Genomic DNA, 18260 nt, shown 5'->3' with positions numbered 1-18260 from the left:
GCAGACACAAAACAGGTATCGGGTAAACTAACATGATACAAGCGGTCGTCATCTGCACAACACAAGGGGTCGTCATCTACACATAACAGGTGTTGTGTAAACTCGCAATACGACACAAGGGGTCGTCATCTACACACAACAGGTGTTGTGTAAACTGGCAACACGACACAAGGGGTCGTCATCTACACAAAACAGGTGTCGTGTAAACTCGCAACACGACACAAACGGTCGCTAGCCGTACACAGTAATTAAGGCAGCAATAAAATTGATTGCTAGCTAATAAAACCCATTTTATAGTCAATAAAATGTGTGCTCTACCCACCTGCGCTCACATACACACGTGCGTGCACATGCGCAGTCACAAATTAGTGTGTACAAATCGGTGAGTTCACACGCACTGTGGCTCAGGTTGTTAGAGAAGTCAGCGGATATCTGAAACTACCTTCAAGAGGTTGTTAGAGAAGTCAGCAGACATCTGAAACTACCTTAAAGAAATTACAGAATGAGCTTATATTGTGACGACGTTTCGCCATGTGTAAAGCTATATTAAGTTACGACTTTATAAAGCTTTACATAGAGCTTTATTAAGTTTGTTTCGCAACTTTTATCTTGTTAGGTAAAGCTACACAAGTGCAACTAATTTGACATTATATTGGGGCAACGTTTTGCTCTCCAGGAGCTTCATCAAGCTGTTAAGGTTTGACAAAGCTCCTGGAGAGCAAAACGCTGCCATAATTAAATGATGCATTTGTGTCCTTTTACCTAACATATTGAGGGTAATTCTATCAGTATTATTACAACTTCTATCTTGATAGAGACAGTTTGTGGTGAAGAGATAAAGGCAGTTTGTGGTGGAGAGATAAAGGCAGTTTGTGGTGGAGAGATAAAGGCAGTTTGTGGTGGAGAGATAAAGCCAGTTTGAAGTGGAGAGATAAAGGCAGTTTGTGGTGAAGAGATAAAGGCAGTTTGTGGTGGAGAGATAAAGGCAGTTTGTGGTGGAGAGATAAAGCCAGTTTGAAGTGGAGAGATAAAGGCAGTTTGTGGTGAAGAGATAAAGGCAGTTTGTGGTGGAGAGATAAAGGCAGTTTGTGGTGGAGAGATAAAGGCAGTGTGTGGTGAAGAGATAAAGGCAGTGAGTGGTGGAGAGATAAAGGCAGTTTGTGGTGGAGAGATAAAGGCAGTTTGTGGTGGAGAGATAAAGGCAGTGTGTGGTGAAGAGATAAAGGCAGTGAGTGGTGGAGAGATAAAGGCAGTGTGTGGTGAAGAGATAAAGGCAGTGAGTGGTGGAGAGATAAAGGCAGTGTGTGGTGGAGAGATAAAGGCAGTTTGTGGTGAAGAGATAAAGGCAGTTTGTGGTGAAGAGATAAAGGCAGTGTGTGGTGAAGAGATAAAGGCAGTGTGTGGTGAAGAGATAAAGGCAGTTTGTGGTGAAGAGATAAAGGCAGTGTGTGGTGGAGAGATAAAGGCAGTTTGTGGTGAAGAGATAAAGGCAGTTTGTGGTGAAGAGATAAAGGCAGTTTGTGGTGAAGAGATAAAGGCAGTGTGTGGTGAAGAGATAATGGCAGTATGTGGTGAAGAGATAAAGGCAGTTTGTGGTGAAGACTCTACACTCAGTGTGTTATTCACGGTACTTGTGGCCAGTGCTGTTTCATCCCAGCGAGGGACGTCATTTCCTGTGAGTAAATGCTTATAAAAATTGTATTTAAGGTGTCCGGTAGTCGTGAATGTACGTTAATCCTCCCCCTCATTTCTCGCCATCTAACATGCGTTACCTAGAGCATGGCGAGGTGTATGAGCATGTCTTTTAACACATGGCGTCAGTGAATAAACGGAAAGATGGACGGGGGTGTCGAACCGTGGCCCTGGTGGTAGCATGTCCAGAGGTGTACCGCTGAGCTAGGAGGCTTCTAATAGGAAGCCTCACCGTTCATCTTTCTCTTCATTGACGGTCAGATTCTGTTACGCGTTGTGTTGAGTTCTTATGCTGTCAGTGTTCACCCAGCAGTGATGATTAAGACACATATGCAACAGTTGGGTATCTTTATTGTTGAAACGTTTCGTCTACACAGTAGACTTCTTCAGTCAGCTACAGAGGCAACAGGTGTAGTAGTGAAATGAAGATGATGTAATCAGTCCATCAACCTTGGAGAAACGATATGAAGCTGAAATAGAGAATGGGGTCTTAAGAGGCACGTAAGTTCCCCAGTTTTCTAATAAAATGTTTATTTTTCCACTGTAATCTATCTTGTCCATAATTACTATCGCATTTGCTTTGTCTGTTTCGTAACTGTGTTGTAGAGGTCTGAGCTTTGCTCAGACCTCTACAACACAATTGTACTCAAAGCTTTGTTAAGTTATACCATGAATTAAGTAAAGGTAGATTATATGGAAAAAATAAACACAATATTAGCAGACAGGGAAACTCGCGTGCCTCTTAAATACTGTCGAAGGTGAAGTGGAAGATCCCGAAGACGTTGCAGGGGACGGGATTCACTAATAGTTACGCGATGAAGTGTGGAAGCAGTAAATAAGGTATCTGCGCGCTAGTCAACAGTTGTAGGTCACATCCCGGGGAGACGGTGAAAAACAATTACTAAACACGGGATACCACAAGAATTGTTCTGTTATAGTTGGTGCAAAATAGTTGTCACAAATGGGTAATTTTGTGCAGTAGACAAAGGCAGTGTCTGTTATACCTGAGGTAGAGCTATACTTCTCCCTCAACGAGTTGCCATTTGGAAGACCCGTGTCCTGGGCCACCCTCCAGGAAATCATCCATCATCTGCCTGTGCTTCAAACTCTTCAAGACTACGGTGCTCATCACCTGCTCCTAGACTTTCACTATTAAGTGCTCACTCAAAGGATCTCTTAAATAGGTAATCACAGGTAAGTACTTATAAACAGGTGTACACACACCGTTCTTGAAGACAAACTGTTTATTGGGGCTGACACAGGATATATTCATCGCCCTTGAAGACAAACTGTTTATTCGGGCTGACACAGGATATATTCATCGCTCTTGAAGACAAACTGTTTATTCGGGCTGACACAGGATATATTCACTGCTCTTGAAGACAAACTGTTTATTGGGGCTGACACAGGATATATTACCTGGAGTCTACATGGAGGGCATTCCGGGGATCAACGCCCCCGCGGCTCGGTCCACGACCAGGCCGGTGGATCAGGGTCCGATCAACGAGGCTGTTACTGCTGGCCGCACGCAATCCAACGTACGAACCACAGCCCGGCTGATCCGGCACCGTCTTTAGGTATCTGTCCAGCTCCCTCTTGAAGACAACCAGGGGTCTTCCCGTAATGCCCCTTATTGCTGGTGGGAGGCTGTTGAACAGTCTTGGGCCCCGGACTCACTGCTCTTGAAGACAGACTGTTTATTGGGGCTGATACAGGATATATTCACTGCTGACTCACGAAATCGTAATGACACGATTGCAAACAAACCATACCACGGACGGGGATAGAACCCGCGATAGAACCCAGTGGCTAACGCGACGGTCTGGAGTTTTGAGACTCTCTGATCGCGGGTTCTATCCCCGTCCATGGTATGGTTTATATTCACTGCTCTTGAAGACAAACTGTTTATTGGGGCTGACACAGGATATGTATACACCAACAAATGTATTTTTCTCAGCGTATATATTCTGAGAGTTTAGTTTAATTCCTATTTTAGGGATTACAGTATTCTTGTCTGGTGATGTAGAAAGTTAGGTTGAGCCTTATTGACCTGATAGCCTTTAAACCCCATTAACCAATCAAGCAGTCTGGGCCAGGAGCCAGCACGAGGGCACACGTGCAAACTTTTATGTGATGTACTAAGCTCATGTAGGTTTTGCACGGAGTGGTGAAGGTTCGATACTCCGTCTTAAATGCACGCAGAACATCAAGCATGGAAACTGAACCCTCAGATATGCCATAGATGATGGAGGTGATGAAGAGGAACACATATGGTGAGGGTTCTGATGGTAATGACACTCAGTGACACTACTTTTGATGGTAATGACACCTGATGGCACTACTGGTCGTCAAGACACAACTTCTGATAGCAATGACACCTAATGACACTACTGGTGGTAATGACACTGCTGGTGGTAATGACACTACTGGTGGTAATGACACTACTGGTGGTAATGACACTACTGGTGGTGATGACACTGCTGGTGGTAATGACACTGCTGGTGGTAATGACACTACTGGTGGTAATGACACTATTGGTGGTAATGACACAGGTGGTAATGACACTACTGGTGGTAATGACACTATTGGTGGTAATGACACAGGTGGTAATGACACTACTGGTGGTAATGACACTACTGGTGGTAATGACACTACTGGTGGTAATGACACTATTGGTGGTAATGACACTGCTGGTGGTAATGACACTACTGGTGGTAATGACACTACTGGTGGTAATGACACTACTGGTGGTAATGACACTACTGGTGGTAATGACACTACTGGTGGTAATGACACTACTGGTGGTAATGACACTACTTCTGATGATAATCAGACTGAATGCATGAGACTGAGTCATAACCCCAGTAACCCCGGTCTGGTGATCTTTCAGGGTTGTGGGTGACGGGGTCTTGATTCACCAAATATTAGCTACCCTTCGCTTCCTTGAACCAAACTTGATTACGTCCCTGTACTCAGGCACCGTATAAATCCTACGGGCTTAGCGCTTTCCCATGAATAAATCAATAGTTGCTACATAAACGGATATTACAGAAACAGATCGCAGAAAGGCAGGTCCAAGAGCTGCTGCTCAACACTCACACTTTATTCTAATTACAGTTAGATTATATTGTGTGGCGATATTTGAAATGAATCTTGCCTGTTAGTTTTTTAAGTCTGTTACAACATTAGTATAATTTAATCTCTATGATCAAGATTAAACCTAGCTTGATATATATACTCTTAAAGATATAACTCTCGGTGTATATACAACTTTCACCGAGTCTGGCCCATGGCCGGGCTCCGGGAGTAGAAAGACTCTCGAAACTCGTCAAAGGTAACAAAAGGTATCCCTGCTAGATATTAGTGTAATAAGACTGTACACTAACATTAAGACTGTAATGCTTATAACCACGTCCTTGATGCACTTTCAGCACGTCCTTGATGCACTTTCAGCACGTCCTTGATGCACTTTCAGCACATCCTTGATGCACTTTCAGCACGTCCTTGATGCACTTTCAGCAGAAAGGAAGAACATGAAGAATACTTCAGTGTCTCTAATATAAATCAAGCAAAGTGTATATACACAGATATGCAAATATCAAGTGTATATACCGCGTATCCATGTGTAAGTCAACCCAACTAATACGATAACTTTACCTCGTGTGTAGGACAACCGTGTAAACAAACCCCCAGTCTTCCAGGAGAATGATAGTATGTTCCTGCAATTCGATATGAAAGAAATGCTACTCAGCGCAGCTCGTCCTCATACCCAGCTTGGGTCGTCCTCATACCTAGCTTGGGTAGTCCTCATACCCAACTTGGGTAGTCCTCATACCCAGCTGGGGAGTCCTCATACCCAGCTTGGGTCGTCCTCATACCCCAGCCGGGGTCCTCATACACAGCTTGGGTCGTCCTCATACCTAGCTTGGGTAGTCCTCATACCCAGCTTGGGTCGCCCTCGTATCCAGCTTGGGTTTCCCTACGTATTTGTTTACTAGTCTCGTATGTGGTTACCTGGCCGCTGTTGCCACAAGATAGCATCCTCCTCGGCTATGCATGTATTTTGTTCGTTCTTTGATAGCTTCCATCTGGCAGCCGGGCTCTGGTGTCGACGTTAAACTTCATGCAGAAAGCACCAATAACTTGGCCGATCAGGTTATCAACCAGGAGGCCTGGTCTGGGACCGGTAGACACAAGTTAAGTAGGTAAGTAACCTCAACTATTGTGACCCACTCTAGTACTACTACTACTGCTACTACGGCTACTATTGCCTCCCCTTTCTATCTCCTGTGCCACTAAAACTACTTCCCCTACTACTACTACTACTACTTCCCCTACTACCACTACTACTACTACTACTACTACAACTTCCACTACCAGCATTACCACTACCACTACTACTGCTTGTTCTTCCTCTCTTCGTCCCGTCCCTCTCCCCTTCGTCTATATATACTGGCTTCCTCACTCTCTTGTGTTAGTGTGACTTGTAAATGGTCCAAGTCGGACCGAAACGTCGTCGTAATCTCTCCTATGCGGGTTATTTGTGTAGGATGTAGCAGCGAGTGCAGAAACACACGCACTGTAATTCGTTAAGAAACCAGCGTTTTGATTCAAGGGTGGGTGACACCTGCCATTAATTAACCTAGAGTGAGGGGGGTTGCTTACCTTGCCTGGTTCCTTGTTGAAGTCGACATCTGGGGAGTATCCCCCCGGTGCAGGTGTGAATGACAGCTGTAAGTTGGTGCCTGTGTTGACGAAGGCCTGCAATATAGAGAGGCAGGTGTTAACTGGGTCATACTCAGAGACACAGTAGAGTACAGCTTTAGTTAAGACAAAGTTTCGCTCTCATTGAACGAAACGTTGGGCCTAGCCCTTCCCCCAACAACATCAGTAACCTCAACAGCAGAAACAATAACATCCTCAACACTCAATATCAGCAACAACAAAAATATTTATACTGAAATTAGTGATTATTAGTACAATTATTATTGTTATTATTATTATTATTGAATAATTAATTGACATTCCCTTTCCATCCTTTACTCTACCGTGTCCACCTTGTTAAGTGTTACATGTATTCTGCACTGTATTTAACACACACTTCTGCCGCAACACAAGCTGTAGTTAACACAGTGTTGCCACAACACAACCCTGGTGGTGGGTCCCCACGGAACCAATCACCGTCTCATTGATTGATTATCTTCACTTCACGTTATCTTTCACCTAGAAAATCCGACGCCCACCCATCCACCAGCCCCTTCCCTTCTTCCCCTCACCCTCTGGTTTTTTTTATCATCATTTCTTCTTGATTTTCTTCTTCTTCTTCTTCTTCTTCTTCTTCTTCTTCTTCTTCTTCTTCTTCTTCTTCTTCTTCTTCTATTTCTTCTTATCCTCCTCCTCCTCCTTCTTTGTCCCTTACTCTTTCTCCTTCTCCAAAACCACCTTCTCCTCCTGCTCCTCTCCTCCCCATCCCCCTCCTTCCCCCCCCCCCAACAAGCGACAGAATTTACAGGCCCTCACGTTGGTATTCCAGGAATTTCTCGCAGAACGTACAGCATTTGTTCTCTTTAATCCTTATTTTTACTTCCCCCTTCCCTCTGCCACCTTCCCCTTCCCCTACCCTCATCCCCCTTCCCCTCCCCCATCCTCTGCCAATTACCCCCACCTTCTGCCCTCCTCCCTTTCCCCCGCCCTTGTACACTCCGGTTTCTTAACCCCTACCTCTCACCCTTTGATATACCTTTGAAGAGTTTCGAGAGTTTCTCTACTCTCTGAGCCCGGCCATGGGTCAGGCTCGTCTTTCCCTACTTCTTGGTTAATCGGGTCTAAACCTCCAAGGGAGCCCGGCCATGGGACAGGCTCGTCTTTCCCAACTTCTTGCTTGCTTGGTTAATCAGGTCTAAACCTCCACGAGAGATATTAAGTCCTCGGGTAAACTTCTCACCACAAGTCAAGATTACTTTAATGTCTCTCTTTCCTAAATATTAATATTATTCTTATCTGATACTAATTAATAATAGCTTTAATAAAATAATAATAATACCAGGTAGCAGCGACGTGTCCCTATGGTAGGTAGCAGCGACGTGTCACTATGATAGGTAGCAGCGACGTGTCACTATGGTAGGTAGCAGCGACATGTCTATGATAGCAGCGACGTGTCTATGGTAGGTAGCAGCAACGTGTCACTATGGTAGGTAGCAGCGACGTGTCACTATGGTAGGTAGCAGCGATGTCTATGATAGTCGACTATGGTAGGTAGCAGCGACGTGTCAGTATGGTAGGTAGCAGCGACGTGTCACTATGGTAGGTAGCAGCGACATGTCACTATGATACCAGCGACGTGTCACTATGGTAGGTAGCAGCGACGTGTCACTATGATAGGTAGCAGCGACGTGTCACTATTGTAGGTAGCAGCGACGTGTCACTATGGTAGGTAGCAGCGACATGTCTATGATAGCAGCGACGTGTCTATGGTAGGTAGCAGCAACGTGTCACTATGGTAGGTAGCAGCGACGTGTCCCTATGGTAGGTAGCAGCGACATGTCTATGATAGCGACGTGTCTGTGGTAGGTAGCAGCGACGTGTCAGTATGGTAGGTAGCAGCGACGTGTCACTATGGTAGGTAGCAGCGACGTGTCACTATGGTAGGTAGCAGCGACGTGTCACTGTGGTAGGTAGCAGCGACATGTCTGATACCAGCGACGTGTCTATGGTAGGTAGCAGCGACGTGTCTATGGTAGGTAGCAGCGACGTGTCACTATGGTAGGTAGCAGAGACGTGTCACTATGGTAGGTAGCAGCGACGTGTCACTATGGTAGGTAGCAGCGACGTGTCTATGGTAGGTAGCAGTGACGTGTCTATGGTAGGTAGCAGCGACGTGTCCCTATGGTAGGTAGCAGCGACATGTCTATGATAGCGACGTGTCTATGGTAGGTAGCAGCGACGTGTCACTATGGTAGGTAGCAGCGACATGTCTATGATAGACAGCAGCGACGTGTCTATGGTAGGTAGCAGCGACGTATCACTATGGTAGGTAGCAGCGACGTGTCACTATGGTAGGTAGCAGCGACGTGTCACTATGGTAGGTAGCAGCGAGGTGTCCCTATGGTAGGTAGCAGCGACGTGTCTATGATAGGTAGCAGCGACGTGTCTATGATAGGTAGCAGCGACGTGTCACTATGGTAGGTAGCAGCGACGTGTCCCTATGGTAGGTACCAGCGACATGTCTATGATAGGTAGCAGCGACGTGTCTATGGTAGGTAGCAGCGACGTGTCACTATGGTAGGTAGCAGCGACGTGTCACTATGGTAGGTAGCAGCGACGTGTCACTATGGTAGGTAGCAGCGACGTGTCACTATGGTAGGTAGCAGCGACGTGTCACTATGGTAGGTAGCAGCAACATGTCTATGATAGATAGCAGCGACGTGTCTATGGTAGGTAGCAGCGACGTGTCACTATGGTAGGTAGCAGCGACGTGTCACTATGGTAGGTAGCAGCGACATGTCTATGATAGATAGCAGCGACGTGTCTATGGTAGGTAGCAGCGACGTGTCTATGATAGGTAGCAGCGACGTGTCACTATGGTAGGTAGCAGCGACGTGTCCCTATTGTAGGTAGCAGCGACATGTCTATGATAGGTAGCAGCGACGTGTCTATGGTAGGTAGCAGCGACATGTCTATGATAGCAGCGACGTGTCACTATGGTATGTAGCAGCGACATGTCTATGATAGCAGCGACGTGTCACTATGGTAGGTAGCAGCGACATGTCTATGATAGCAGCGACGTGTCACTATGGTAGGTAGCAGCGACATGTCACTATGGTAGGTAGCAGCGACGTGTCACTATGGTAGGTAGCATCGACGTGTCACTATGGTAGGTAGCAGCGACATGTCTATGATAGATAGCAGCGACATGTCTATGATAGATAGCAGCGACGTGTCTATGGTAGGTAGCAGCGACATGTCACTATGGTAGGTAGCAGCGACGTGTCACTATGGTAGGTAGCAGCGACATGTCACTGGTAGGTAGCAGCGACGTGTCACTATGGTAGGTAGCAGCGACATGTCTATGATAGATAGCAGCGACGTGTCACTATGGTAGGTAGCAGCGACATGTCTATGATAGCAGCGACGTGTCACTATGGTAGGTAGCAGCGACATGTCTATGATAGCAGCGACGTGTCACTATGGTAGGTAGCAGCGACATGTCTATGATAGCAGCGACGTGTCACTATGGTAGGTAGCAGCGACATGTCACTATGGTAGGTAGCAGCGACGTGTCACTATGGTAGGTAGCATCGACGTGTCACTATGGTAGGTAGCAGCGACATGTCTATGATAGATAGCAGCGACATGTCTATGATAGATAGCAGCGACGTGTCTATGGTAGGTAGCAGCGACATGTCACTATGGTAGGTAGCAGCGACGTGTCACTATGGTAGGTAGCAGCGACATGTCACTATGGTAGGTAGCAGCGACGTGTCACTGGTAGGTAGCAGCGACGTGTCACTATGGTAGGTAGCAGCGACGTGTCCCTACTTGTCCCAGGCAGACGTGGTGTAGGTTGGTGATTGATGATCGTCTGGGCAGTACGTATTTCTTCATTATGTCAATAAATGCGTAGCGTACAAGCATTTATATAAACAAGGGGGTGAGGGTTGAGATAAAGGTTACTTATGAGGGTAAGGGGTTGAGATAAAGGTTACTTATGAAGGTAAGGGGTTGAGATAAAGGTTACTTATGAAGGTAAGGGGTTGAGATAAAGAAGGTTACTTATAAAGGTAAGGGGTTGATACAAAGGTTACTTATGAAGGTAAGGGGTTGAAATAAAGGTTACCTGTTTAAGCAAGGGGTTGACTTGTGTAAACATTTAGTACGTGACTGATTATCTCAAACTCTTCCTCATCCTCCACCTTTCTCCGCATTGGCCTGAAGAAGTCACTGCGTGGCGAAACGTTTCGAGAATAAAGATTCCCAAATGTTGTACAAGTGTCTCATTTATCAACCTGTCGGTTCTGTTGTGTTATTATTCAAGTTGTTAGTATTGTTATAGAGAAACAGTAACTTGGTGGCACAAGCAGAGCTGAAGTTCAGTGTCCTGTTAACTCCAGGTATATCAGTCTGATCATAGCGAGATAAATATATATGATTCATAGAGAAAGATCGCAGCCAGTGGGATTAGAAACCACATCAGGGGCGTCTGGCAAGGTTCCCTCAGGTGCGCCCCTAACGTTGTTTCGAATCCTGCTGACTGCGATCTTTCTCTGTATATACCTGCCTGTTCCTGCGTGGTGCGTTGATATGTATGATTAGTGTTAAATAATAAGAAAAGGTTAGTAGAGTTGGGGTAAATTAAATTACGTTAATTTTTAGCAACGCTAGGAAAGGTGTTATTATTATTAATGTTATTAATATCATGGGGAGAGCTAAACCCGTAGGGATTATACAGCGCCTCTTAGGGGGGGGGACGGAAGGTATTCAGGCTTAATTCAGGGAAGTGGAGGACAGATCCAATTCCCTAGATCAAGAGCTCCTCACCAGCATCAAGGAACCTCCCTTGAGGTGATGGCGAAGAGTCTAAATCAGTTTTGGTGCGAAAGAGACTCAATCACTTAGGTAGAGTTGTCTTAACATTTGATCTTTTCGACAGAGTGATATTTTTTAATTCGTTCATGTTTCTTGTCTCTGTGGGAATTAATCAAGTGAATGTTATAACCAGTACACTGTGTCGTACATGTTGTCTACCTGATCAAGCGAATGTTATAACCAGTACACTGTGTCTTACATGTTGTCTACCTGATCAAGTGAATGTTATAACCAGTACACTGTGTCGTACATGTTATCTACCTGATCAAGTGAATGTTATAACCAGTACACTGTGTCTTACATGTTGTCTACCTGATCAAGTGAATGTTATAACCAGTACACTGTGTCTTACATGTTATCTACCTGATCAAGTGAATGTTATAACCAGTACACTGTGTCTTACATGTTATCTACCTGATCAAGTGAATGTTATAACCAGTACACTGTGTCTTACATGTTGTCTACCTGATCAAGTGAATGTTATAACCAGTACACTGTGTCTTACATGTTATCTACCTGATCAAGTGAATGTTATAACCAGTACACTGTGTCTTACATGTTATCTACCTGATCAAGTGAATGTTATAACCAGTACACTGTGTCTTACATGTTGTCTACCTGATCAAGTGAATGTTATAACCAGTACACTGTGTCGTACATGTTATCTACCTGATCAAGTGAATGTTATAACCAGTACACTGTGTCGTATATGCTGTCTACTTGCCTATTACCTAGTCCATTAATGGTCGTAAGGAAATAATCTGCTAATATACCCTAAATAATTAAAATACGACGTTAGAAACGTTCATAGCTTAAATAAGATAACTTCCGTCACCGTATAAGTATCAGACATTACGCAGTCAACCTCTGACTTGCGTAAACAATTTTCAGTTGGCGTAAAAAAGCTGCGACATGCTATAACAGCTCCAGTAAAACCAATTCACGTAATAAAACTTGAAAAAATGATTATTATTTTTACCATATAGCGCTGGCGTGACGCCATTATCAAACCGTTTAGTAAAACGATCCACCAGGCATAACAATCAAGAGATAATGAACTACAATTGAAGCAACGCACGAGGAGTAATGATTCACTGTAATTATTAAGAATATACGACGGTTGTACGATAACTACGGACTATAACTGAACGATAACTACAGTGTTCAGTAGGATGTAGAGATGATAAGTGCCACAAGGCTAATATTTACGTGATGTATTCACAGGCGAAACTTCTCTTACACGTCGTCGAGTTCTCCTTCCGGAAGATCCCAGCGATGCTGGAACCTTCTCTTATACGTGGTCGAGTTCTCCTTCCTGAAGATCCCAGCGATGCTGGAACCTTCTGTTACAAGTCGTCGAGTTCTCCTTCCTGAAGAACCCAGCGAAGCTGCAACCAGAGATTGAGCAGCTGAATGAGACTGAACAACTGGAACAAGACTGAGAACAGCTGGAACGAGACAGAATAGCTGAAACGAGAGACTGAGCAACTGAACGAGACTAACTTGCTGGAAGAAAGCTTAGAACTGCTGAAACTTGATTCAGAACTGCTGGAATAAGACTGAACTATAGGTAAAGGACACTTTGTGCGCCGACCAAAATGTTAAATAAACATTTCGACACAAGTGGCTTCTTGAGTCCTGAAGACCACCTGCAGTAGCCACAAATGGTAGGTATGACTTGATCAGTTCACACCTAACACTTGTCAGGATCAGTGTGCTATTTCCACCCAGAGTGGACAGCTGGAGCGACTCTCAGTACTACTGTAACAACACCATGAATTGTCAAGACATTTTGTACATCAAGCTTTTACTGAGACATCGTTTTAATCTGTTAAGATCTTTATCAAAGTCATACAGAATATGCAAAATACACGCATATGTATACTCCCGTGGGAAGGGGTGAGGTAAAGGAAATCATTGGAGTGAAGCAAATCTTGGGTCGGTGGAGCACTGTGAGAGGTACATTGGCCAGTGTTGCTGAACTATCATCTGGTTTTAATCCAATGGTTTAGCTGAGCTAAATGGACGTTGGTTCTGTTTATTGGTTCACTGGTGATCCCATAGCTATACCATGTTTTCGATGATTCCAAAGCCATACCATATTTTGGGTGATCCCATAGCCATAACCGTGTTTTGGATGGTCCCATAGCCATACCATGTTCTGGGTGATCCTATAGCCATACCGTGTTTTGAGTGATCTCATAGTCATACCATGTTTTGGGTGATCCCATAGCCATACTATATTCCTGTCTGAAAATGCTGTTGATGGAAAATACAGTAACAATTAACACAGTGGGAAAGTGAGTCATGCTTTTCTTTGGATGATTCCAGAAACTTATTTTAAAAAAGAAAAATGGTTTCATAACTTTATGAAGGTTTAAAACTCGCGGTCTAGAGGACCATGAGGTCTCTACATCATGGGTAGTAATGGTGTGACGCACCGACATGATAAGGAAACATACTAGATGCTGTTATGTGAAATCTTTGTTTAGGACGTTTTGCCCTTGCAGTGGGCTTAAGATCCATGGGTGGGCGAAACATTATCAGTAAAAGCTCCTATAATTGCATTTGTGTCTCTTTACCATCTCTATGCCACACTGCACCCTCCACACCCCGCCTTCATCACCCCTCCCCCACACCTTCCTTAATTCCCCCGACACTTTTTCTTGTTATGATGTAGCTTGTAATGGTTGCCTATATCACCACCCATTATGATTTATCGTTCTTGCCTGAGCTCCAGGGAGTACAACTTGAGGACATTTAGCCCTCCCAATTGTGCCATTTGAGTGAGTGGATGTGGTATCTATTCTCTGGAATTTCTCTACATTTCTCTGACTACATGTGCGTACATTAAAAAGTCAATAATAGTTTAATCCCTAAAATGAGGAATAAAGGAAATTCTCAGTGTGTATATACATAGAAGTTACAAACACTTTGTTTTAGGCTACGTTTCATTTATTAGGAGCTTTGTCGATCATAACTGTACATAAACAGACCCAGTAAATTAATGTAGTGAATGGATGAGGTGCAAAGGCAGGTTCTGAGGGTAAAAGTAGGGACAAAGACATTTAACAAGAAAGTTGTTCAAGAAAGAGTGAAGAGTAGCCATATAGTAATAAATAAATAATAGGTATTAGGTGACTCTATCCTTCAGAACGTTAAAGCTGCTGCTATTCTGGGTATTAGTATCAGAAATGGCGACGATGGAAGCCTCCAAACATTTCCTCTCACATAATTCCACTTCACGAGAGTTGCAATTAATCACACTTACATTGTAGCAGTTGTTAGTTGTGCAGGTATATTAGTATTCTCTGTTATTTCCAAATTTCCTGAAGTTTCACTAACGTATATTTTCTGGCAACCACAACAAGGAATGACGTAAATACCTGCGTCGCTACTTCAAAGATTGTTTGTTTTGCTTTTAGTTAAGTCTTTGATGTTGGTGGTGGTAGTGGTACTGACTTCCAAAACTTTGATGGTGGTGGTAGTGGTGGTGGTACTGACTTCCAAAACTTTGATGGTGGTAGTGGTGGTGGTATTGACTTCCAAAACTTTGATGGTGGTGGTGGTGGTGGAGGTATTGACTTCCAAAACTTTGATGGTGGTGGTGGAGGTATTGACTTCCAAGACTTTGATGGTGGTGGTGGTGGTGTTGACTTCCAAAACTTTGATGGTGGTGGTAGTGGTAGTGGTGGTGGTGGTATTGACTTCCAAAACTTTGATGGTGATAGTGGTGGTGGTATTGACTTCCAAAACTTTGATGGTGGTGGTGGTATTGACTTCCAAAACTTTGGTAGTGGTGGTGGTGGTGGTATTGACTTCCAAAACTTTGGTAGTGGTGGTGGTGGTGGTATTGACTTCCAAAACTTTGGTAGTGGTGGTGGTGGAGGTATTGACTTCCAAAACTTTGGTAGTGGTGGTGGTATTGACTTCCAAAACTTTGGTAGTGGTGGTGGTATTGACTTCCAAAACTGGATGCTTTATACAACTCTTGTGTGTCTAGGTCAGCAGTTTCGCCAGCGTTATATAGCACTTCTAATGTAGCGTAATAGTCCAGTGTGGAGGGCACAAGTGCCAATTAAATATAATGGTAATATTAATGTTGAGAGACAGAGGGCAGCCAATGGGAATTCATGTGTTTATCTTTGTCAGTTGTAAACACGGTGACTAGAGTGCAACCACTTCCGGCCTCCGTGATTGCCTGCCCTCGACTTTACTGCTTGTATGTGCACTGTTGCCTCTATCTGCACTGTTCCCCGCATGTACCCTGCTGCCTTTATGTACTGTGCTGTCAGTGTGTGCACTGCTGCCTTTATCTGATCTCCTGTTTACATGTACCTTGCTGTCTGTATGTACTTTACTGCAGGCATGTACACTGTTGTCTCTAAGTTAGAGATGCTATGAGGTACCTGCAAGTGTGAAATATAACACATACGAGAAATGGGATATTTACTAGGGAGACTGTTTCCCATGGTGAGTTTTTAAAGTCAATAAGCAGGGTAACTATAAGGGTGAAGAAAGGGTGAGGTCTGGTGCAGAGGGACGGCGCCAGTACACATCTAATCACAGTGAATTAGTGCGGTAGAATTATTGTAGTTAAATCTTGCGAAATACTGAAGGTGTCAGTGTTGCGGGCGAGTGCTGGTCGTAATCACGCTTTACAGTGTTGCGGGCAAGTGCTGGTCGCAGTCATCACGCTTTACAGTGTTGCGGGCGAGTGCTGGTCGTAGTCATCACGCTTTACAGTGTTGCGGGCGAGTGCTGGTCGTAGTCATCACGCTTTACAGTGTTGCGGGCGAGTGCTGGTCGTAGTCATCACGCTTTACAGCGTTGCGGGCGAGTGCTGGTCGTAGTCATCACGCTTTACAGTGTTGCGGGCAAGTGCTGGTCGTAGTCATCACGCTTTACAGCGTTGCGGGCAAGTGCTGGTCGTAGTCATCACGCTTTACAGTGTTGCGGGCAAGTGCTGGTCGTAGTCATCACGCTTTACAGTGTTGCGGGCAAGTGCTGGTCGTAGTCATCACGCTTTACAGTGTTGCGGGCAAGTGCTGGTCGCAGTCATCACGCTTTACAGCGTTGCGGGCGAGTGCTGGTCGTAGTCATCACGCTTTACAGTGTTGCGGGCAAGTGCTGGTCGTAGTCATCACGCTTTACAGTGTTGCGGGCAAGTGCTGGTCGCAGTCATCACGCTTTACAGTGTTGCGGGCAAGTGCTGGTCGTAGTCATCACGCTTTACAGTGTTGCAGGCAATTGCTGGTCGTAGTCATCACGCTTTACAGAAATCGTCGTAGGACTGGGTCCTCTTCAATGATGATAATTCTGCCAGCTTCATTATTTTCCAAGTTTTGGCTGTATTAATTCTGCCCTAAATTAATGCAACCCCACTAAGACACTGCACCAAACCTCACCATATCTTGCCCACTATATTCACCTGTCTTATTCTCATCTCTTGGATTCAAAAAGCTTAAACGAGCGAAACGTTCCTTCCATAAATATCCCATAAATATCCATAAATATCCCAAATATACTGCATTTGTGTTTATATTTCCATCCCAGAACTGCAAGTGTCTTATTTCTCAGTGCTGTTTCTGAACAACTGCCCCTATTTACACTCCTGCCTCTCCACTCCTCATGGGAACAACCCTCTAACAGGTGATCACACACTAGTAATTGATAATTAAACCTGGTAGTTAGAAGGTAGTTTGGAGATTGAACGCGATAAGGACTCACGACTTGGCGTTTAATGGGAGAAACTTGTAATTTTGAACCATAAGTCGTCGCGTGATAATGATTTGTAACCCTTGGTAGCTTGTAATTCAACACGATTGGAACTTGTGACTGTTGACTGGACACAAACAACATCCTTGAGTTAAAGTGTACACTTGTGGAAGACTGTAAATTAAATAAATACCTGTTCTGAACTCAACTGCAACAGTTAGTTGGCCTTCAACATATTGTGTAAGCCTATGTAGCCCTGATAGTTCAACATAGTAAGTGATAGTTCAACATGTAGAATGGTAGTTCAACATGCTGTTACTTCTGTAGCATCATCACCTTACTGAAGGTCTTTCAGCTCTGGCTGACAGATTTCATTATCTCATGTATAAATCCCATCCTGTGTGCTAAAGTATGACAGGGAAACTCATCCTGTGTGATAGAGTATGACAGGATAACAGCTAACTTTTATACCCACAATGTACTAGTAACTATCATATGTAATGGGATAGTTACACTAAGGTTGTTCCCACAATATTAGTATCCTATAGAGTGTATAGCCTCCCACAGTGTGTTCTATAATGAACATATATATATATATATATATATATATATATATATATATATATATATATATATATATATATATATATATATATATATATATATATATATATGTATGTATGTATGTATGTATTTATTAACACATCGGCCGATTCCCACCAAGGCAGTGGCCCGAAAAAGAAAAACTTTCATCATTCACTCCATCACTGTCTTGCCAGAGTGGTGCTTTACACTACAGTTACAAAACTGCAACATTAACACCCCTCCTATTATATATATATATATATATATATATATATATATATATATATATATATATATATATATATATATATATATATATAATAGTGTAGCATCACATGGTGTTTCCACAATATAACTCAAATACATTCGGTGGCCACTTTATTACGTACACCCAGAACGGCCTGAATTCTTGGTGGCATGAATTCAACAAAGTACTCGAAACATTCCTTAGAAATCCTGGTCCTTGTTGACATATCCCTAAAGTTTACGCCATCTGCATGTCGCAGCAGAAATTGCGATTAGGCAGACCAGGTGTCTAAGTTTAGTGAGCCTGTGCCCACTGGAACCCGGTGTGCTCTTCTGCTGCTGTAACCCATCCACTTCAAAGTTCGAAATGCTGTGCATTCAGATATGTTCTCTTCTGCATACCACAGGTGTAACACGTGGTTATTTGAGTTAAT

At 43.9% G+C, this 18260-nt stretch overlaps 1 protein-coding gene across 1 annotated transcript in view; it reads right to left on the bottom strand.

Moving 5' to 3' along the window:
* Positions 1 to 5742: 5742 nt before the first annotated feature.
* LOC128687044 (protein brother) overlaps positions 5743 to 18260 on the bottom strand; it is a 75676-nt gene continuing 63158 nt past the window's right edge. Inside the window, exons 4-5 of the mRNA XM_053774398.2 lie at positions 6335 to 6453; positions 5743 to 5869 (exon numbers count right to left, since the gene is read on the bottom strand). Of these exons, the coding sequence (XP_053630373.2) occupies positions 5743 to 5869; positions 6335 to 6453 (246 nt within the window). The remainder of the gene's footprint in view (positions 5870 to 6334; positions 6454 to 18260) is intronic.

The sequence above is a fragment of the Cherax quadricarinatus genome, chromosome 7 (assembly GCF_038502225.1).
Source record: "Cherax quadricarinatus isolate ZL_2023a chromosome 7, ASM3850222v1, whole genome shotgun sequence".
NCBI lineage: Eukaryota > Metazoa > Arthropoda > Malacostraca > Decapoda > Parastacidae > Cherax > Cherax quadricarinatus.
This window is presented reverse-complemented; position numbering and strand designations above follow the sequence as displayed.